This window comes from Sus scrofa, chromosome 1 (genome assembly GCF_054392235.1).
Source record: "Sus scrofa isolate SSC_HxYL_T2T_F1_AM1 chromosome 1, Sscrofa_HxYL_maternal_Yorkshire_Landrace_v2.0, whole genome shotgun sequence".
NCBI lineage: Eukaryota > Metazoa > Chordata > Mammalia > Artiodactyla > Suidae > Sus > Sus scrofa.
This window is the reverse complement of record NC_139383.1, coordinates 262,515,735-262,539,992: the sequence shown is the minus strand read 5'-3', so window position 1 is coordinate 262,539,992 and position 24,258 is coordinate 262,515,735. Positions and strand designations below refer to the sequence as shown.

Here is a 24,258-nt window from a genome sequence, read left to right as displayed (position 1 = left end):
CTGCTCTGGTTTTCCAAATTCTATTCATTCCACTTCTGAATATTTACATTTTATCCTTATGAGTTATACAACTACCTGGCATTTCTGGGTGTTTGTAGTAGGAAGATTTTCATGTGCTCTTGTTGGTCATATGACTGGAGCTCTAAGTGGTTAATCCCAGGTTTGTGTATTTAGTACATAAAGATTCCATGAGTCATTATTTCAACCATGCTTTTAAAATATTCTCAAAATCCTTTTCCCTGTATTACTTCCTGACAAAACTCCAAAGCTTATTTCTTGCCTTTGGATTTGGCTTCCTACTTTTTTCAACTTATAGCTGTACTGCTGAGAAACCCTGGGGGGGATACCTGCAACAAAGCAAATTGATGCTACTGCATACTCACGGTCATGTCCTTTACTAAAACCTGAATGTTGCCCAGTAAGCCTAGTTTCCCTGTGAGTCATCTCCCCAATCCCCACAGCTATTTTAAAACCTTGCCACTCTCCTCATCCCTCTGCCCCCCTTTATAGAAGTATTTTCAGAAGATAACCTTACTTCCTACTTCCTAGCGGAAACAGAGCCCATCAGAACAGAGCTTTCTCAGATTCCATCCACAAACGTAGGAACTCATTTATACTGGAATATACCCCTTTCCCCCTTTCTTCATATTACAAGGAAGGAAGTTTCTTCTTCCTGTTTATGTACAATGATCATATAATTTACTATTGAAGCGGAGGTATTTTTGAAAGTAAAAGAAGGGCTCTATTAATAATTATTCCAGGGCAACAGGTGTAAACCAGAACTCTCCTGAGCAAACTGAGACATGTTGGCACCCCTTGTGTAAAGTTTATTGCTGAATATATCTCTTTTGCCTTCTCGAGCACCATAGTCCCTTAAATATTCCCCTTTTCTCCTGTATATTCAAAGTTTCCTTCTCTCAGGTTTCTTTCTCATTAATATTTTAACATTGCTAATTTTTAGGATTTCAATCTTTTTAAAAGAGAAATCTTGCAAAACAACGTTACCTATGTGCCATATTTTCCTCAGCTACTGCTCTTTTTTTTTTTTTTTGCTCATCCCTTTTCTCTGCCAAATTTATATAAAAAAATTGTCTACATCTGCTATCTCACTTTTTCTCAGCTCCCATTCTCCATCATGTACAGAATTCTGGCTTCTTCCCACATCCCCATTCTGGCCCTACCCTTGACAATGTCACACATGATTCTCTTTGTTCTTTAATAGAACCGACAGTACTCAGCATTACTCAATTTCTTTGGGGCACCTCTATCTGTGTAGCCTTGAGTGAGTGATCCTCTTGTTTCCTGCAATGGCACAATGATAGGACCTCCCTCACTGACTGACCGTGAAAATTAAATAAAATAATCTAGCATTTTAGCGTATTAGCCATCCCATTGGCTCATCATTTTAGCAAGAGATTTATGTCTGGCCATGCTTGAGGTAGATGGTTCCATCAGTAATTTTGCACATTGCTGTATGAAACTTTTAAGACAAGGCAGAGAGCTAGAATATGTTTACATTGCCATTCCAGAGACCTAGCAGCTTGATGATGGCAATCTAGAAAGGGAGCTTTACTTCTGTGTCAAAGGGTGTTTCTTTCATGCTTGTTATGGCTGCTAAGATATAGTGAACACACTATACCAAATCCATAACCTGGCATGCTTAACCTCATTAGAAGCTCATAATGGCAGACAAGCTCTATCTTTCCCTAGCAGACCTATTTGCCATAAGTGGAGCCCAGCATCAAACAGCACTTACAGAGCTCTCATTCTGATTTACTCAAATTCATTTGCAGAGTTAATGGTACACTTTGTAACAGATGCACTGTCCCAACTGACCTTGGCCAGCTTCATTTCAGCCCTCACCATTGTCAAGACAGCAGGCATTTGCAGGCATTGAGATTCCTCCAGTGACTTCTTAGTCGCTTTTTCACCTGCTCTGAGTTATTGGTTGAGTTGACCCTTCCTTTCAATAGGTTTTATCTATACTTGATCCTGTGGACATGCCTCAACTATTTCTTTATGCAGAAGCCAACCATTCAGAGCATCAAGAGGCCAAGCAGATTTCCTGCAATATTTGTTTTCTAATAGTAACCATTAGAGTTGATACCATTTACTAAATGTTTATCATGTACCAGCAACTATGCCTAAGCATCACATATTTTCATGTATGTTGACAGTTTTAATAGGGACTAGAATGGAGTAGAAATAGACATGTGTTCTAAAATGGGCATCTTCCTAATGTTAGAGTAACTTTAAATGATATTATGTGGCCTCAGTACTAGCAAGTTTAATAAAATCTCTAGCATATATTCATTAAATAATAAAATCTATTAATAAAAACAGTGAACATAAAATTTTCAACGTTAGGAAGAAAGGAGACAGGATTCAGCTTTACTGATAGGCACAATACAAAATTAAATGGCAAGGCAAGACCAGACTGTGTAATTCGACTCCAGCTAATTGAGCTATTTCCCCAGGCCAAAGCTAATGCAAATTGTTTTGATATCTTTGAAGACAGTAAGATAAACAATCAATGTTAGATGTTATAATATACAGGACTTATATATATCTTGAAGAGGAAAATCTTTATGGTATTGAATACAAATGGATAACATTAGTTCTGTATCCTTCCACATATGGTTCAGGGAAACACTGAGTCCAGGTAGACATTCATTGTGTCTGAAAGTGTGACGGAGTATATTTGTATGTTTGTTAATTTTTCACTGAATAAGTTACATCAGCTGGATGTTGCAGACTGAGCTTTAAATAGCATTGATAACTTAAAAGATATTAAATTCTAGCAGGTGTGCTAAAAATATATCCTTTTTACATATGACAACCACCATTCCCACCAGCCGCATTCCTTTCCATGAACAGTTAATTGAAATGAGATAATTAAATGAGAAGAAGTTCTAGCTAGGAAATAAAGATAATCTTAAAGGAGCAAATAGACAACTGTATGATTGAGAAGGAAGTGATGAAGGAAAGGGTATATTTTGGCCAAAGACAGAGATGAAAACAAAGTAAGCTATAGTGGTAACTTTGAAGTCTTCCCTGATTGAACTGTAATTTATACCAGGGTGTGATAGTCCAATCACTTTATCAATCAGATGATAGAAAAGCAAAAGAAAGTGATGATTCTTATAATCAACATTTATTGAGTGTTTTTTTCAAAGGGTCAGACACTGCTAAATTCTATCAATAGCTTATCTCATTGAGTACTCACAACAAACCCCATTTTACAGATAACAAAGTTGAGAGCTAGAGAGGTTAATGCTAAGGCTTGTAATGGGAAGAGCTGGGAAGAGTTGGTCAGTTAACTCACCTAGTACAAGCTTGCTGGTAGTTTCTATTTTAAAGCAAAATATGATGTAATTTTAGGTCAAGAGGGATCTGATGACCAAATGCATAGAATAGAATGCCTAGCTCAATCTGGATTCTGATTTCTCAGTGAAGAGCTTTCACAACCAGTTGTTGAATTAATTGACATTAGAGGAAAAAATTTTTTTTAATGAAGACTATTTTGAGACTGAAACTCACAGAAGTAGGGCCATTTGGAGTTATATATTTGAATCAGTATTTTATTTTTCTCAACCCTTTGTGACAGAATACAATCTGGAAAGTAGTTACTTTTTCCCCCCTTTTGATGCATTTTTAAGATCTGTCTTAAGTGCTGAAAAAGATAAAATAACTTCAAATTTATAAAAAAGGGAGAATTGTTCAAGACAATCAGGTGTCCTAAAATGGTATCTTATTATTTTATATTTATACATATATAACTATAGATTATAGTTATATATTATCTATCTATATCTATATCCATAGTTTTACAGTGAATTTAGTCTGTTTTGGTCACTAGATGGGCAATAGATGGAATATGACCTGTTATACCAGGGAACATATTTTTCTCTTTGATTTTTCAAGTCTCAATCTGATGGTCTAATATCTGGAGAAGTTGAGGAAACAGAACTACCTACTGCATCTCTGTTTTGCAAGCAGAAATACAGCCTCCACAGTAGAGCGTGAAGCCCTCTGGTAACTCTGTAATGGGAAGGAATGCAGCACCTTACCCTCAACTTCCAGCTTCACCAATTTGGAATATGCTGTCCCCAGGCTGTTTTTTGCCACACAGCGATAATGTCCTGCATCTTCTTTTTGCACATTATGAATCCTTAAACTCCCAGATTCAAGAACTGCAGTCCGGGAATTTTCCTGCCAGAGATAAGGACAGGAATTTAAAATGTCCATGGGTCTGTCAAAGACACATTTGCTGTATTTCATTGTCATCATTACCACTCTTATCACAAATATCATTCTAACATTTATTTGGCATTTAGTATGCATAACATATGATAATAAATGAGATGGTATAAAATTACCCAAATTTTAATAATAGTCCCACAAGACATTTTTATTTTCTTTCATTATATGAGGACCCCCCCCCCAGGCTTATTTGATGTCCTAAATCAACAAGCCTTATTTCAGGAATTTAATTGATTTCTACAAAAGTCATATCCAAGTCTGTTTGATTAAAAGCATTACTTTTAACAACCATACTTACTGCCTATATGGTATCCTTAGGGGAACTTACATCCTTTGAAAAATTGGAAATTTCTACAAATACAGAAACTGGCCTTTATAATTAAAATATCTTCCCTTTAGGGACTCTAAATTCAGTAGTATATATAGAGCTACCTCTTGCTTTTATTGTAGGAAATATTTATAACAAAGGGCAAGTCAGAGAATTATACAGGTTACCATTAAAAATTAAAGTGATTTGTTTTGGAGTTTCCTACCATGGTGCAGTGGGTTAAGAATTCTACTACAGTGGCTCAGGTCACTGCAGAAGTACAGATTTGATTCCCAGCCAGGAACTTCCACATGCCATGGGGGTAGCCATCAAAAAAAATTGTTTTATTTTATTTTTTGTCTTCTTCGGGCTGTACCACAGCATATGGAGGTTCCTAGGCTAGGGGTTGAATCAGCCACAGCCACACAATGTGGGATCCGAGCTGCATCTGTGACAAACACCACAGCTCATCACAACACCAGATCCATAATCCTCTGATTGAGGCCAGGGATCAAACTTGTGTCCTCATGGATACTAGTCAGATTCATTTCAGAGCCACGGTGGGAACTCCTATTTGTTTTATTTTAAATAAAACAAACTTAATTGATTTATACTTCATTTCAGTTAATTGACATTTGTCAACACCTTTGTATTCCCAATGGAATATCTTGCAACTAGTAATATGAGAAACATAATGTCTATGACCTCTTTGAGTTCAAAGTTAGTAGGTTTTGCGAGTATGGAAAGAGACATTGATGATGCAGTATTGTAGTTTATCAATAAAGGTAGGTATGAGATACAAAAGTGGTACAAAATAAGCATGTGAGTAACACTTTTCTAGTTTGACTATTATATGTGATTGAAGTCATTGTCAAGGTGTTTGTTCACCAGTCTTAAGTCTTGATGCTCTAACTTCACTCCAGAATGTTTACATACCTTTTCCTTCAAACCTCATTTTTCTCTCTCCTCCCAGAAACCATTTTTAGGTCTAAAGCTTGGATTGTAGTTCCATCTTTTAAATCTCTTGAGTTTCAAAGTCTCAATGTTAAAAAGAAATAAATGATTCAAATACTAACCAACCAACCAACAAAAAAGATTGTGACTTTGCTCTGCTCTGTCTCCTTTTTCATTCCTCATACTACTGGCTCCCATTGCTCTCTCTCTCTCTCTCTCTCTCTTTTTTTTTTTTCCCCTACTCAGCTGCAACTGGAATGCCTTACAAGTTGCATTCATGGGAAAAGAAATATTTAAGATTAGTTAAAATGTTGTACATAGAGAAAATTTTATACTAAAAGCTTATGAGTGTATAACTGAATTTGCAAATGAGTATTGTATTTGAAAATACATTGCATATACTTGTTTTAACAAAATAATCACTTACCCTGAGAGCGCGATCCCCCTTGATCCATGACACTGATGGTTTGGGGTTACCCATTGTAGTGCATGGTAGAACTGCCTTTAATCCTTCTATTATTTTCACATTTATGGGAGGACGAGTTATTTTAGGTTCTAAAGGAAAATGACAGTTAAAAATTAAAAAGGCAACATGTCTTTATTAGAATTTCTAATTATATGTTTAATTCTAAATAGCCATTAAAAAATGATTTTAGGAGTATTACTTTACAGAATTCACCAGATGCTGGAGTTCCTGTCATGGCTCAGTGCTTAACGAATCTGACTAGAAACCATGAGGTTGCGGGTTCAATCCCTGGCCTTGCTCAGTGGGTTAAGGATCCAGCGTTGCCATGAGCTGTGGTGTAGGTCGCAGACGTGGCTCGGATCCAGCGTTGCTGTGGCCCTAGCATAGGCCAGCAGCTAGAGCTCTGATTTGACTCCTAGCCTGGGAACCTCCCATATGCCACAGGAGTGGCCCAAGAAACGACAAAAAGACAAAAAGACACACACACACACACACACACAAAAGAATTCACCAGATGCTAAGACACGTTTTTAGTGGCTATCAAGCAGAAATATTGTTTAAAATTTAGATTTATCTTATTTGAAAAATAAGTTCATAACACATATTAGGAGTTTGAAATTATCATAGTAGTCATCACTTTAAAAGAGAGTTAATAAAGATTGACTAAGATAAACTATTACCATAACAATTCAACATTATTTAATTCATAACAGATATGAAAATAAAATTTTGCTGTAAGATTATATTTTTATATAATTCTGAGTTATGACTACTTTCCTTTAAGTTTCCATCTTAATTTTACTTTTAAGTTTGGTGATTAAAAGTAGACAAATTTATCCTCTAGAAAGTAAATCAAATGTTATTATATCTGTTATCAGAGAAATTCTGTCATAAAATTCAGAGTAACTCTACTCTGCAAAGTAAACTTGTGTATACTGTTCTGTGAAATACTATTAAATTATTTTTTTTCAGAAGAAAGAGTTTATGTCAGCTAATTTTTTATTCTCCACTATTGAGCTTTCAGAAAAAGATATTATTAAATCTGATGTATAGAAGAATTGACAAGTTCAGGATGCCAGTTATTTTACTGTTTGAAACATCATAAAATAATGAAAACTACATTTATTATTTAGGAATCCTATGTTACAGATAGAAGACAGAGGACTATCTTTGCAGGAGAAAGTACTGAGAAATGCATGCATTTTATTCCTTTCAGTTTATGTGCCATAAACAGTTTGTTGCTTTGATAAAAAAGAGCATGAAATAAGAATTTTTTTCCTTCTGCTTCAAGTGCCTGTGTGTGCGTGGGCAGGGATGTTGTTCTCTGGTGGTGGTAAGTAATATTTGCAAAGACTGCACAGTCTATTGATTTTCAATCTAGGCATTTGTTGCCATTTAGAGTTTGCATGATCCCATATTGTGGCAAAAATACAAGACAGACTTTAAACATGTTGTAAGAAAATAGCAACTTTGTCACTTTGCCTGCTATCTAAAGCACACACTACTCCTAATCAAAGACAGTGAATACCTACATGTAGGTTGAGTAGGCATCTTATTTGTGAGTTGGGTTGTCATACAGGTACTGGCAAAAGCTTAGCTTAGAAGTTTATATGGGGCTCCCTATACTGATTCCTACGGCAAATCTAAGTCACAGATAATGTCTTGGGGAGAAAACCTTTGTGTAAAGCAGATAACTCCTAGTCTCTCAGTGATATAGATGTAATCTGTTGGTGAGAGGTCAGGAGAACCTTCGTGAGTAACTTAATGTAAAGTAAACTAGGAATAAGTTTAGTATTGATGTGGAGTCATGGATTCCCATTTTCAGGGAGCATGATTCAGGTGGAGGCATGAGCACTGACTAATCAGAATTGGTCATTGTGTTGAAGCAGGATGCTGGGAGAGGGAGCTCCTGAAGGAGGTCCTGGGGTAGTAGGAATGGCCATGGGAGTGGGGACCTTGAAGGTCTCAGGAAGCAGCTCTTTACCAAGCAGTGGGGAAGCATTCCAAAATTTAAACAGTTGGGATGGCCATGCCAGTGTATACCCACGTGAGTGGGTGAGCTTTCCGAGGGAGAGAGTAGAGAAAAGAGGGAAGAGAAGAGGATTTTAGATAGAATCAAAATCAATAACATTAGTGCCAGAAAGAATATGGGAAACATTCCAAGGAAAAGTAGCACCACAAGGTAGTGGAGTACTTAAATATGCTCTATTTTCAGAATCAAGCCTTCATTCTTCAGCGAAAGAGAACAACCCAACCTCCTTGCTTGGTGTTCTTACTACCCCGCATGCTTGTGGGTACAGCCCTACCTACTTATTCAAAGAACCCCCATATCAGCTTCCCCACCACATCCCACTTCCTCCAGCAAACAATAACAACAAAATGGAAAGATAAAATATAAGAAATAGTGATGAACATCAACAACAGAAACTCTCAATAAAGTTCCTGCTGGAACTGGATTCCATTGTACTGGGTGTAGTACCAACATGCATGTTTATGTGATTTTTCCCTTCAATAGGGTGGTGTCAGAGAGGAGAAAATAAAGTTATATAATTACAAGGTTTACAGTTTGCAAACAGCAGGTGCTACAGCACAAGGAGTCATGAGATTTTGAGGATGCAGGTGAGGGCATGATTGATGATGCCACGCCATGTAGAAGAGAGAACTGAATGAAGTCCTCACTGGGGATCAGTGATGGAACAGAGACCAGAGAGGAGTCAAGGGCAGGAGAACGTGACTGTGATGGTGACTGTATGGAGTGGGAGGAGGGCGTGAGAGAGCTAGACTCCATTCTTAGCTGAGAAAGGAGACAGATGGGATTTGTGCCTCTGTGTGGAGACAGATTGTGAGTATGGGAAACTGCTTCCCTCATCATATGGAGCTGGAAATAGAAAAGTCCATGTTCAGGATGTGACCTCCTGGAGTTTAATATTTGAAATACTGTCCATTTCCTGAGGTGACTAGGTCATAGATGTGGTAAACTGATAAGGAGTTAAGGCAAATATCACTGGACTTGTGAAGGCCAAGCAGCCATAGGAGGCAGTAGATAGTGACTCTGTTCCATGACTGTTAAAATCCCTTAGGATAATAGCAAGAGTGGGAGCGGATAGAGAGATAATAAATCTGGAATCAAGGTCTTCCATAAATATGGGATAGGACCTAGAGGTGAGTAGATGACTTGATGAGTAGAGTTAGAGAATGGTCAAGATGGCATAGGCCCTCACGAGAGGAAAAGTTTTGCACAGGAATATAAAATATAATAGCTTAAAACAGCCATTAACCATCAGCACATGCTAGCCTTGCTGACATTAAATGGGGAAGGGCTAAAGCCTCCTTTTATGCAGAAAAGTCACTCAAGTTTAAAGAGTCACTCAAGAAAATCGAGTAAGGCAAAAGGGTTGAAGAAGCGTCTGCAAAGAAGTTAGAGGTGAAAAGCGTGTTTGGTTGTAATGAAACTGTTTTACAGGCACAGGGTAAAGATTTTAAAGGGAAGTTCCTGAGTGAAAGAAGTCAGGGTAGAGCAGATAAAGAGCCATATAAAGGCAAGAAAATGGGAGAGAATAAGGAACTATGAGGCTTGACTGCAGGTGGTGATTGTTGGCAGGAATAAGAGGTATGGACCTGACAATCTCAAGGTTGTGATTTGAATTTGAACTTGTCTCACTGCTTGAACCTCCAGGTATTTGGGAGGCTCCCTTTACTGTCTACTTCAAAGTGTGCCAAGTCAGCTTTGAAATCAATGGATGATTCTTTCTCCAACTCACTCATCTTCACTTGCAGAGCTCCACAACTCTCAGCAGCTCCTCCCACACCATTGTTGGCTATGCAGCAGTAAATCCCGTCATCGCTGTCTTCCACACTCAGGATGGTGAGGAGCTGACCATTCTCCCGAATGCTGTACCGGGTATCAAAGAGCCTGTGGGTCACAGAGGAATATGGCAGGTTAGAGCCTCATCTGTGATTTTTTGGGCTACGATCGAATGGTCAGACAGAGGACTTGTCAATGGAGGAAGCAGATTAAAGACAAGAGGAAGCTTGAATGAGCTCTCAATAAGAGAATAATCTGATTTGGTAATTGAAAGTTAACATCATCTTCGAATCTTTTCTTGGCTCCAGTAATCAATGCACCATTGAGTCCTTCAAAAATAATTTCAAAAGGTGATGTCCATTGATAAGACCAAACACAAATTTTCTTTTTATAGGAAAGTATATCATTACCCAGGATGTATGGGTCTTCTCCCATATTTACTGGAAAGTAGCAGCTAGACAATCGACATACACACACATAAATGTGACTGGCAGAAAGGAATTAGAAGATACACACTGCAATATAGAATATAGATAAATAACAAGGACCTGCTATATAGCACAGGGAACTATATTCAATATCTTGTAATAATCTATAATGGAAAAGATCTGGAAAAGATTTTATATATATATATATATATACATATATATATATATATAAAAATAAAAACCGAATCACGTTGCTGTATACCTGAAATTAACACAACATTGTAAACTATACTTGATTAAAAAAAGAAAAAGAAAAAAAAAGGAAGGGCTAAATATTTACAGAAGTAGCTATCAGTTAACTATTTGTTCGTTCATTAATCAAATATTTGTTTAGTGCCTAACAAGTGCCAGGCACAGTTCTAGCTCCTTGGGATACATAGGAAGCAAAACATGTTCAAACTGTAAAAATATGTGTTTTACATATTTCATTGTATTAAATGATATGCAAAAAAAAAAAATCCCCAAAAAAACCCTGTTTCTTGAGACGGGAGTTAGGACAGCAGAAGGAAATTTAAAGGGAAGCATCAACATACAAGAGGGTTTTATGATCAAATTAGGATTCTTTATGCAAAAATGTGTATATTAGGCAGAGAAAATCCCCCCCAAAAGATCCGTGTCTTAATCCCCAGAACCTGTGAATGTCATGTTACATGGCAAAAGGGATTTTGCAGATGTCAAAGATCTTAAAACAGAGTGTTGTGAATTATCTAGATGGCCCAGTGTAATCATGATTGTCCTTAAAAATGGAAGAGGGAAGCAGTAGGATCAGAGAATGGGATATGTGGCAATGGAGGCCATGGGTGGGGTGATGGAATTGCTGGCTTTGAAAATGAAGGAAGAGGCCAAGGAATGCAAGCAGCTCCTAGAAGCTAGAAAAGGCAAGAAATCAGATTTTTCTCTAGTGACTCCAGAAAGAATGTAATTCTGTTAACACCCTAATTGTAGCCCAACTAGACCTATTTCAAACTTCTGAACTCCAAAACTGTAAGAAAATAAATTTGTGTCGTTTCAAGTCACTAAGTTTGTAGTAATTTGTTACAGAAGGAATAGGAAACTAACATAACATGGAAAAAAATGTAAAGGAAATGGATTCTTGTTTTTCTAATCTTGACAGGTGGCTCCCATCACATATTGAGGAAAAAAGAGATGCAGCAATTTTTGGTCTAATGTGACTGAGGATAATATATTCACTGGATAGTTGATTAAATCAATTAAATAACTGAGGGTAGCCATGATACTCATTTATGTAATTTTTGCTTTGTTTTGTTTTTGCTGTATATGTTTCCATGGAAAAATATGAATATTAGAATATTTTACAGATGTGCTGGTGGACTAAGAGTCCAGCCACCCCTGTGAATTATAAAGTTTTTAAATTTATAATCTGTTGTATCATTGTTACCTAATTAAAGTACATACATTGCTTTTGAACTGTGAGGGACACTTAAGTGTTTATAATTTTTTAAAATAGATATTTCTTCCCCCTTTTAATTGATGTATAGTTAAGTCACAATATAATATTTGTTTCAGGTGTACATAGCATAGTGATTCAGTAATTATACAGTTTATACTCCATTAAAAGTTATTGCAAGATAATAGCTATAATTCCCTGTGATATATAATAATTCTTGTGGCTTATCTGTTTTATACAAAGTAATTTACATCTCTTAATCCCATATCCCTAACTTGTCACCCCTCTTCCCTCTTGGTAACTGCTAGTTTGTTTTCTATATCCGTGAATGTGTTTCTGTTTTGCATATACACTCATTTGTATTATTTTTTAGATTCCATATATAAGTGATATCATACAGTATATCTTTCTCTGACATTTCACTAAGCATAATACTCTCTAGGTCTATGCATACTCCACCAATGGCACTGTTTCATTTTATTTTATGACTGAGTAATATATATACCACATCTTCTTTATCCATCTGTCAGTGGACACTTCTGTTGCTTCCATACCTTAGCTATTGTAAATAGTACTGCCGTGAATTTGGAATGCATGTATTTTTTCAAATAGTATTTTTGTTTTTTCTGAGGTATACCCAGGAAAGGGATGGATGCATCATATGATGGTTCTATTTTTAGTTTCTTGAGGAACCTATATGCTGGTTTTTTTTTTGTAGTGGCTGCACCAACTTACATTCCCACCAACAGTGTACAAGCTTTCCCTTTTCTCCATATCCTCTCCAACATTTATTTGTAGACTTTGATCATAGCCATTCTGACTGTGTGAGATGATATCTCACTGTTGTTTTTATTTGCATTTCTCTAATAATCAGTGATGTTGGGCATCTTTGCATGTGCTTGTTGTATGTCTTCTTTGGAAGAATGTTTATTCAGATCTTCTGCACGTTTTTTGATTGGGTTTTTTTGGTTTTTCTTGATATTGAGTTTTTTTTTCTTTGCTGTGTGCAAAAGCTTTTAAGTTTAATTTGATCCCATTTGTTTATTTCTGCTTTTACTTGTTTTGTCTTAGGAGAGAGATCCAAAAAATATTGCTATGATTTATGTCAAAGAGAATTTTTTAGAACTGTTTTAGATTAATAGGAAAATTGCAAAGCTAGTATAGAAAATTTCCATACACCCCATACATGTTCCCATTGTTAACACCTTAGATAAGTGTAGTACATTTGCTACAATTAATGAACCAATATTGAGACATTATTAACAAAGTCACAGTTTATTCAGGTTTTTTTAGTTTTTAGCTAATGTCTTTTTCTGTTCCATATCTCATCCAGGATACTACATTATATTTATTTGTCATATTCCTTAGTCTTCTTTTAACTCTGACATTTTCTGTGACTTCTATTATTTTTGTTGACTTGGCAGTTGTGAAGAGTACTGGTAGAGTATTTTGTAGGATGCTCCTCTATTAGAATTTCTTTTATATTTTTATAATAATTAAATTTGGTTTGTAACTTTTGGCAGAGTGCCATTTCATCACATCATAACAAGGGTACTACTATCAATATGATTTTTCACTGTTGATAGTGACTTTTATCACCTGGCTGAGCTAATGCTTGTCAGGTGTCTCCCATGTAAAGTTATTCATTATTCCTCAGGAAGTACTCAGTTGTATTTTCAAAACACAATCTCTTCCTATTTCACATATCCTTTGACTAAAAACTATTTGAACCTATCACTCCATTTATTTCTTACTTCTTTGTAACATTTTTGTCTTACAATAAAGAGGAGATTTAAATATATTAAAATATTTTATATAAAATATATGATTAATATATTAATTTTTGTTCATAGTATTATAAGTCACATTAGAATAAGTTTGTATTTATGATTTCCTAAAGTAGACTTATAATGTTGATTTTCTTCACATGATTTGAAAAATCTCTTTGGTTGTTCATTTCTTCATGTCCTTGTAATATTGGAAGATAAACATATGAGAGGACGACAGGGAAATATATTTCAAAGTTATTTGACAATGTAGGCATCAAACTTCCTTCCCATGCAAGTTAAAAGACAATGCTGGAGAGATTAGTCTTTGAATATTGATTTTGAATACTGAATGCTTACTCTCTAACAACTATTATAACTTCAAAGTAGGGAAGATTATAATATCTCAATATATAAGCAAAAATAATACACTGCATTATATCATAATGAGTATTAAACTATTTATAACATCTACTGTAATAATGTTACAGGTACTTTTAAAAAATTGAAGTATAATAAATTTACAGTGTTGTGTTAGTTTCAAGTGTATAGTAAAATAATTGTTACATTAAACACCCGTGTGTGCATGTATATATTCTTTTTCAGATTCTTTCCCATTATAGGTTTTTACACAATATTGAGTATAGTTCCCTGTGCTATACAGTAGGTCCTTGTTGTTTACCTATTTTATATGTAGTAGTTTGTATCTGTTAATCTCAATTCCTAATTTATCCCCCTATCTCCTTTGGTAGTTATAAGATTATTTTCTATGTCTATGAGTATATTTTTGTTTTGTAAATAAGTTCATTTGTGTGTTGCTTTTTTAGTTCTACATATAAATGATATCATATGATATTTGTCTTTGTCTGATTTATTTCACTCAGTATGATAATCCTTAGGTCTATCTGTGCTGCTGCAAAAGATGTTATTTTACTCTTTTTTATGACTAATATTCCATGGTATAAATGTATCACATTTTCTTTATCCATTCCTCTACCGCTGGACATTTAGGTTGCCTCCATGTCTTGGCTATCGTAAATAGTGCTGCAATGGACATTGGGGTGCATGAATCTTTTTGAATTAGAGTTTTCTCTTGATATGTGCCCAGGAGTAAGATTGCTGGGTCATATTGTATCTCTATTTTTAGTTTTTTAAGGAACCTCTCCATAGGTGCAACACCAGTCCACATTCCCACCAACACTTGTAGGAGGGTTCCTTTTTCCTTTTCCTCTACACTCTCTCCAGCATTTATTATTTGTAGACTTTTTTAAGTTAGTCTGACTGGTGTGAGGTGATACCTCATGGTAGTTTTGATTTAAATTTCTCTAATAATTATCAATATTGAAGTTCTTTTTTTTTTCTTCTTTTTTTAGGGCTGTACCTGTGGCATATGGAGGTTCCCAGGCTAGGGGTTGGATCAGAGCTATAGCTGCTGGCCTACGTCACAGCCACAGCAACGCCAGATCCAAGCCTCATCTGCAACCTACACCACAGCTCACAGCAACGCCAGATCCTTAACCCACTGAGCAATGCCAGGGATCCAACCTGTGTCCTCATGAATACTAGTCAGGTTTGTTAACTACTGAGCCACAATGGGAATTCCCAGTATTGAAGTTCTTTTCATAGGCTTGTTGGCCATCTGTCTGTCTTCTTTGGAGAAATGTCTATTTGAGTCATCTTCCCCCTTTTATCGATTGGGTTGTTTTTTTGATATTAAGCTGTATGAGCTATTTGTATATTTTGGAATATTTGGAAATTAATCCTTTGTGGGTAGCATCTTTTGTAAATATTTTCTTCCAGTCCGTAGGTTGTCTTTTCATTTTGTTTATGGTTTCCTTTGCTGTACAAGAGCTTTTAAATTTAGTGAGGTCCCATTTGTTTATTTTTATTTTTATTTCCATTCCTCTAGGAGACAGATCCAAAAAAATATTGCTGTGATTTATGTCAAAGAGTCTTCTGCCTGTTTTCCTCTAGGAGTTTTATAGTATCCAGTCTTACATTTAGATCTTTGATCCATTTTGAGTTTAACAAATATTGGCTAAACAATATGCTACTAAACAAACAACAGGTCACTTATGAAATCAAAGAGGAAATCAAAAAATATCAAAAAACTAAAAATAGAATTACCATATGATCCAGCAATCCTACTTCTGGGCACAAACCAGAATTTGAAAAGATACATGCACCCCAAAGTTCATTACAGCACTATTTACAATAGTCAAGACATGGAAGCAGTCTAAATGTCCACTGACAGAGGAATGAATAAAGAAGATATGGTATATGTATACAATGGAATATTAGTTATAAAAAAGAATGAAATAACATTTGAAGTAACATGGATGGACCTAGAGATTATCACACTAAATGAAGTTAAAGACAAACATCATTTTGATTTTGCTTATATGTGGAATCTAAAAAAAGGATACAAATGGACTTATTTGTATAACAGAAACAAATTCACAGACTTTGAAAACAAACTTATAGTTATCAAAGAGACAGGAGGGAGTAGGGATGGATTGGGGGTTTGGGATTGGCATATGGAATGACTGGCCAATGGAGACCTGCTGTATAGCACAGGGAACTTTATGCAATATTCTGTGATAATCTATATGGGAAAAGAATCTAAAAATAAATGGATGTGTGTATGTGTATAACTGAATCACTTTGTTGTAGAGTAGAAATTTTCACAACATTGTAACTCATTGTATACTTCAATAAAACTTAAAAAATTAAAACAATAGAAAAGATCAATAAAACTAAAAGCTAAGTCTTTAAGTTAAGATTGATAAACTCGGTCTTGATTGAGACTCATTAAGAAAAAAGGCCTCAAATCAATAAAATCAGAAATGAAAATGGTACTTTTATTACCATTGTTATTCATGATCTGTATTAAATGAGGTTTTCCTGTATTATGTAGGAATATTCAATTTTCTTGTAGAAGACAAAGATATAAGTAAGATAGATAAAACAAAAATATGAAGCATATAAATTGTAAAGCTAATAGCTTATGAAATATTAATAATGTTATTTGTGTTAAATAGAGATAAAGAGTAAGCTAGTGACTTGTGAAATATAGGCAAAATTGATAGTATATGTTGAATATAAGTAGTAAAATAGCAACTTATCAGAGTTATATGGAATAAATGAACAATAAGATGGAACAAAGAAGAGTGTTACTTATGGTAAATGGAAAGACAAGTTCATAATTGTGCCCCTTCTAGACTGACAACTTCATCACTTCTAAAACCACAACCCTCTGGTGATACGCAATATGGCCCTGTTATGGTCCTATGACCTCTATCCAAGAAACACAGTGAAAATCCATGACTGTTGAGCAGGGGAATTGGCAAGTTACAGCCCCGGCCATGTGTACTCATCTCTGCATCCCTTCAGTAGCAGAATAAATATGTGTCGTTGGCTTCAGGGACCTTCCACCTTGGACCCTTGCTCAACCTCGACTCTGTTTCTTGTAAGAACACCACAGTAGGGACATCTTAGGCACAGGAGAGAAAGACTGAACATATAAAGCACTGAGTGAGCCAAGATTCCTAAGTATATTAACTTGGCCTGTTTCTTTCCCCATGTTTCTATCTATGTGTTTGAAATTGATTTAAGAAACTGTATTTTAAGCCTTTCAATTTGGTCCGTTGAGGCTTCCTATCCTGGGACTTCTGGGATGGCTTGCCTGGTAGAGTACTTTAAGGCCACTTCAGCATGGGGTAGTTTCCCCCATTACAGCATGGGCCACAATCAGAAGCCCTAAATTTCAATTGGAGCTTAGTGAAAACAAGGACATAATTTTTCCCCATCCAAGTTCATGAACCCCAGTCTATGGAGCAGTTATACACTCTAACCCTAATGCAAGCTATCTGTTCCCTTTGTTACAGATCCCAAACTGATAAAATTCCCACTTAGCATATAGGATAACCTTTGTATGCCAAGTGGGAATTTTATCTGTTTGGGAGGCTGCCTGACTATATACCAGGAGTCCTTTCTGACTTTCAAAAGAAAAAGTCATGGTCTCCTGGAGGTCAGATTCCTAGATGACATGCATCACTTGGTTGGGACATTGGAAGTACAGGAGATGAGGCTGGTTCCCATTAATTCCCCAGAATTAATGTACCCCCAGAATTAGGATATCAGAGTGTTTTCTAATTACTGTGAAACTTCCTTGAGGTCCTCACTTGGGGCCCATGAAATAGCCATGACTTCTCCATGTCAATTCAGTCACTGCTTTGTGTTGGGCAATTCCCTTAACTTCACTGAAGTTCAAATCTTACATTTATAAAATGAGGCAATTTGCATTTTTCCATATTCTAGAAGGTGAAATTTAGTGCTGCCAAGAGCTGTGATACATTTATGACAAAAATAAATCACAGGGTGGCCTTGGGCCTTCTTGCTGGAAAAAGGCAGAATACTTACTTAATGAGAATTTTATTTCTGGTCCAGGAAATTTCCGGCTGGGGATAGGATTCCACTGCACACATGAAAGTAGCCACTTCTTCAACTAAGGCATCCACTGTTTCAAGAGGAGTGGTGATGACAGGAGCTGAGGGGAGAGGAGAAATCAGATGAGCGTATTCTACAATACTGCTTACCAACCCTTCTGTAAGCGTATTTGAATGAGAATTACATTTCCCCATAGCAGACATTTGCCAAAATGAGAGAAACATTTTACGCAAAGTATTTTGTTTCTACTTCCAAATGAGGCATTTGAGAATCAAAAGAGGCTTTCGGGGAAGTCTAACTTAGAATTTATTATATGTGAATAGGGGCAGATCCAGGTTTTGTGAAGCCCAAAATTGTATAACTTAAGTGCCCATTTTAAGAAAAAAAATATAAAATTATAAATTAGAAAATTTCTCTTGCCTCCCTAACACCAATAAACTTGAAGGAAAATGTCACTGAAGGAAAATAGAAGTGGAAATAGAAGGCAATCTTAACAATTGTTGTTTAAAAACAATTTCCCTCAGATTTCACTAAAATATATATGAACACATTGCTAGAGACCACTGGAGTCTTAGAAGGGAGCTCCTATGAATGAGAGGTTTTGAAGCTGAAGCTTCATCACATTTAAAGAGAATTCACATCCACATATGAGTATATTAGAAAAAGATTCAATAATCAAAAGACAGCCCAAGCAAAAAAATGAGCACAGGATCTGAATTGACCTGTCTCCAAAGAATGTATACAGATGGACACTGTATAACAAGCACATAAAAGATGCTCAAATCATCATCCATTAATGAAATGCAAATCAAAAGCATAGTAAGATACTACTCTACACACAGTTGAATGGTTATAATCAAAAAAGAAATATAACAATGAATACTAGCAAGGATGTGGAAAAACTAGAACCTTTGTGCATCTTTGGTGGGAATGTAAAATCGTGTAGCCACTATGAAAAAACAGAAAAAAATTTCAATTAGAATTCAATTTCTAATCGAAATTTAGTGCTTCCTCAAATAATTGACCGTAGAGTTCTCATGATCCAGCATTTCTACTTCTGGGTACATACCCAAAAGAATTGGAAGCAGAGATTCAGGTACATGTTCATAGCACCATTACAGTAGCCTAAATGTGGAGTAACTCAGGTATCTGCTAACAGAGTAATGGGTAAACAAAATGTGGAATATCCATCCAATAGCCTATTACTTGACAATAAGAAGAAAAAAGGTACAATATTCCTCAAATACCTGAGTTTGGACAATAAATTATATGATCATTTTGGTTAGGATGCAAAGTACATATGAAAGCCAAGTAAGTAGTGAGCAAAATTTTAGATGCAGGGTAGGAAGTGACAGCCTCATGAAACAAGGAGAACAAACTGGCACATTGGCCATAAAGATGCATCCACTATCTAAATGGAACTTAGTTTTTTCAGTAAACTCAGAGACAAACTCATCAACTGAGAGTAAGGGGAATGGCAGTTGGGAATGCTCCCCTTAGCCCACATCTCTTTTGTTAGTGTTATTCTTTTCTTAAGATCCAATTTAAGCATCATCTTCTCCCAATTTCCCTGACTTGCTAGATAGAGCCAAATGCTCTTTTCTTTAACCTTGGGTCATCCTAAGTATGTCACTCTTAAAGCACATGCCACACAGATGCTATTAGAATGATATGTTTATGTCTTTGTCCCACACTCTGTTATAAAAACCTTAAGCTTTGGGTCAGGGACCACATCTTAGACCTCTTTCTATCCAGAGGGCTAGCACATTGACTAATGCATTGTTTAAATGAAGCCTCTATTAAGGACATAACTTTTTTAAAAGGTTGAGAGAGAGTAGCTGAAGTAAGAGGGGATTTTTAGATAAAATGACATCTTTTACATTTTATATCTAGGCATAAAGGGCCCCCTTTACCAAGCTTTGTGCTAAAATAACCGCTAAATATAAAATATACAGAATGCAATACAAAGAAAAAGAGAAATGAAAAGCATTAAAGAATAGTTAAGAGACATAAAGTTGTACAGGCACCAATATACTTCTAATAGAAGTTCCAGAAAAATAAAATAGAAGGAATAGCATAAGAATAACATGTAAAAGAATAAATCACTGGTCATTTTTCAAAATTGAGAAAAAAAGAATAATCAGGTTGAAAGTTTCCACAAGAATCAAACCAAATAAAGAAAAAATAAATTCATCCTAGATATAGTGGATTAAAACTGTAGAAAATTAAAGATAAAAACCAAGCTTACATCTTACTATTAAGATCAATTACCTTAAGAATTCCAATTAGGGTCACCTGAAAAAATTATTTTTTCATATTTATTTTTAAAAAATTTTTATTAAAGTATAGTTGATTTACAATTTCTGCTGTGCAGCATAATGACCCAATCATATACATAATTCCTTTTCTCATACTATCTTCTACCATGTTCTATCCCAAGAGATTGGCTATAGTTCCTTGTGCTACACAGTAGCACCTCATTGCTTATCCATTCTAAGTGTAATAGTTTACATCTACCAACCCCAAATCTGTATAGATCTCACTCCCAACTGCCCTCTCCTTTGTCAACCACAGGTCCATCTCTATGTCTATGAATCCATTTCTGTTTTGGAGATTAGTTCATTTGTGCCATATTTTGGATTTCATATATAAGTGATATCATATGGTATTTGTCACTCTCTTTCTGACTTACTTGACTTAATATGATAATTTCTAGTTGCATTTATGTTGCTGTGGATGCTGTTATTTCATTCTTTTTTATAGTTGAGTACTATTCCATTGCATATATAACCACGGATCTGCCTAATCCACTTATCTGTAAATGGATATTTAAGTTGCTTCCATGTCTTGGCTATTGTAAATAGTGTTGCAATGAACATAGGGGTGAATGTAGCTTTTTGAATTACAGTTTTGTCCAGATATATGCTCAGGAGTAGGTTTGATGGAGCATATGGTAGTTCTAGGTTTAGTTTTCTGAGGAGCCTTCATGCTGTTTTTGAATAGTGGTTGTACCAATTTACATTCCCACAAAAAGTTTAGGAGGGTTCCCTTCCCCAGCATTTGTTATTTGTAGACTTGTTAATGATGGGCATTCTGACTGGTGTGTAGTGGTACCTCATTGTAGTTTTGATTTGCATTTCTCTAATAAATGGTAATGTTAGCATCTTTTCATGTGCCTATTGGCCATCCATATGTCTTCTTTAGAGAAATACCCATTTAGGTCTTCTGCCCATTTTTTAATTTAGTTGTATGGTTTTTTTGTTGTTGAGTTTCATGAGTTTGTATATTTTGGAGATTAAGCACTTACCTGTTGCATCATTTGCTGAAGTTTTCTTCCATTTCATGAGTTGTCTTTTTTTTTTTTTATGCTTTCCTCTGCTGCACAAACACTTTTGAGTTTAATTAGGTCCTAGTGGTTTATTTTTATTTTTATTATAAGTATTCTAGGAGGTGTCATTATTCTATAAAACAAGATATTGCTGCGATTTATGTTAGAGAGCATTTTTCCTATGTTTTCCTCTAGGAGTTTTATAGTATGCAACCTTACGTTTAGGTCTTTAATTCATTCTCAGTGGTGAAAAACTGAAAGCATATATGCTAAGATCAGGAATAAGACAAGATGTAGCACTTTCACCACTGTTACTCAACCTAGTTTTGGAAGTCCTAGGCACAACAATCAGAGAAGAAAAAGAAATAAAAGGAATCTGAATTAGAAAGGGAGAAGTAAAACTATTACTGTTTGATGATGACATGATAATATAACTAGAAAATCCTAAAGATACTACCAAAAAATTGTTACGGCTCATCAATGAATTCGCTAGAGCTGTAGGGTACAAAATTAATAAAGAGAAATGTATTGCATTTCTATATACTAACAATGAAAGATCAGAAAAAGAAATTAGGAAATCATCCCATTTACTATTGCATCAAAAAGAATAAAATTCCTAGGAATAAACCTACTTAAAGAGACCAAAGACCTGTACTCTGAAAACTATAAGATGCCAGTGAAAGAAATCAAAGATGATACAAACAGATGAAAAGGTATACCATGCTCTTGGATTGCAAGAGTCAATATCATCAAAATGACTGTACCACCCAAAGCAATCTAGAGATTCAATGCAATCCCTGTCAAATTACCAATGACATTCTTCATAGAACTAGAACAAAATATTTTAAAATTTGTATGGAAATTTTAAAGACCCTGAATAGCCAAAGCAATATTGAAAAAGAAAAATGGAACTGGAAGGATCAGGCTCCCTGACTTCAGGCTATGCTACAAAGCTACAGTCATCAAAAAAGTGTGGTACTGGTGCAAAAACAAATATAAATCAATGGAGCAGGATAGAAAGCCCAGAAACTAATCTGGTCATCTAATCTATGACAAAGGCAAGAACATACAGTGGAGGAAAGATAGTCTCTTCAATAAGTGGTGCTGAGAAAACTGGACAGCTATATGTGAAAGAATGAAATTAGATCATTCTCTAACACCACACACAAAAATAAACTCACCTGAAGTTATTCACCAATAATTGATACCAAAAGACAATGGATCAGTATTAATAAGGTGGAAAAAAAGTAACTGTTAGCCTGGAATTCTTTTTGTTTTGTTTTGTTTTTGTCTTTTTAAATCCACATCCATGGCATATGGAGGTTTCCAGGCTAGGGGTTGAATCAGAGCTATAGCTGCTGGCCTATGCCACAGCTACAGCAATGTGGGATCTGAGCCATGTCTTCAACCTACACCACAGCTCACAGCAACACCAGATCCCTGACCCACTGAGCAAGGCCAGGGATCAAACCTGTGTCTTCATATAGACTAGTCAGATTTATTTCCACTGAGCTCTAATGGGAACTCCAACCTGGAATCCTATAGCCAGCTTAGATAATCAACGTTTAATGAAGATAAAATAAAGAAACAGACAAATATTGAGTGTTTACTGCTCAGACCTTCTCTGAAACAGTTACCAAAAGCATATAAACTCAGTAAGAAATAATTTGTACCCCAAAGAAAGGGGCCAGGGATGAGAATCTATGGTAAGTGTAGATGGTGTTAAAATATAATTGCAATTTTAGACCTGTAAAATATACATTTTTTAAAGTCACCTAATTTTGTATTTAAAAAAGAGTGGAACTAAAATTCTAGACAAATTACAAGATGAAAGTTTAGGGAAGAAGTTCAGTGGATTATTAAAATATTCTAAGCTCTTTAAACAGAAAGATGACATACTAAATAACTACAAACATGAGGAGAAAAATATATGGTTAGAGGCATATGTTAAAATTTCATTTAATGGTTACCATTAAGCTAATGGGTTAAAAACCAAATCTTCCAAAACAGTAGGAGAAAAAAAAAAGGACTTGAACTGTATCAATTTAAAAAATGATAAAGAATCAGAAAATGAGGATAAATAAATCAAGAAGTATGGTTAGCAGAAGATACAAATTAATATTGAAGACATATGCTCCAATATATCAGAAATCACAGTAAATTCTAAGGTATAAACTCATCTATGGAAAGACACTATAATATAAGATAAAGAACACAAGAGGCATGCCTAAATAAATTAAAACAGAAATTTGGAAATAAAGAGAAGGGAATGTGTGTAAACATCAATCAAAGTGGTAAACCAGTAAAGTGTACCAATATAAGAAAAAATGAAGCATAAGTTGATAAGTAAGCATTTACAGAGTGAAAAGAGAAACAGTACTTAATAAAGGGAACAATCCATCTGGAAACTACAACAATCATCAAGCTTAATTATTTAAAAATATAGTCTCATGGAGTTCCCGTCGTGGCACAGTGGAAAACGAATCCGACTAGGAACCATGAGGTTGTGGGTTTGATCCCTGGCCTTGCTCAGTGGGTTAAGGATCCGGCATTGCTGTGAGCTGTGGTGTAGGTCACAGATACGGCTCAGATCTGGCGTTGCTGTGGCTCTGGCATAGACCCCTAGCCTGGGAACCGCCCTATGCCATGGGTGTGGCCCTCAAAAGACAAATATATATATATGTACATACACACACACACATATATATACATAAACTCAAAAGAAACAAAGCCAAAGTAAAATTAAAATTACCAGAAGGCATCACAGTGAAGTAATAGGCTCCTAAATTTTTAAAGAAAATTACACACATATACACACACATGCACAAGAAAGTGGGAGAAAATGAGTACCAAAATATTATAATCATTTGCCCCTAACTGTGAGCATTATGTGTAATTCTGTATTTCAGTTTTTCTGTATCTTCTAGAAAAGTATTACAGAAAAATATAATATTAAAATATATGAAATTAATATATATTATCTTTATAATAAAAATTAGAGCACATAATAAAGAGCCACAGAAA

The 24,258-nt window shown here is 35.4% G+C and overlaps 1 protein-coding gene and 1 long non-coding RNA gene across 2 annotated transcripts in view; one reads left to right on the top strand and one right to left on the bottom strand.

Moving 5' to 3' along the window:
- The window catches only part of MUSK (muscle associated receptor tyrosine kinase), a 105,921-nt gene that overhangs the window by 73,814 nt on the left and 7,849 nt on the right, over nucleotides 1–24,258 (bottom strand). The window contains exons 2-5 of the mRNA XM_021074443.2: nucleotides 17,880–18,006; nucleotides 9,752–9,903; nucleotides 5,952–6,079; nucleotides 4,071–4,212 (exon numbers count right to left, since the gene is read on the bottom strand). Coding sequence (XP_020930102.1) covers nucleotides 4,071–4,212; nucleotides 5,952–6,079; nucleotides 9,752–9,903; nucleotides 17,880–18,006 — 549 coding nt within the window. The remainder of the gene's footprint in view (nucleotides 1–4,070; nucleotides 4,213–5,951; nucleotides 6,080–9,751; nucleotides 9,904–17,879; nucleotides 18,007–24,258) is intronic.
- The window catches only part of LOC110256901 (uncharacterized), a 95,015-nt gene continuing 80,524 nt past the window's right edge, over nucleotides 9,768–24,258 (top strand). Inside the window, exon 1 of the long non-coding RNA XR_002338981.2 lies at nucleotides 9,768–9,929. This is a non-coding gene — a long non-coding RNA (uncharacterized LOC110256901). The remainder of the gene's footprint in view (nucleotides 9,930–24,258) is intronic.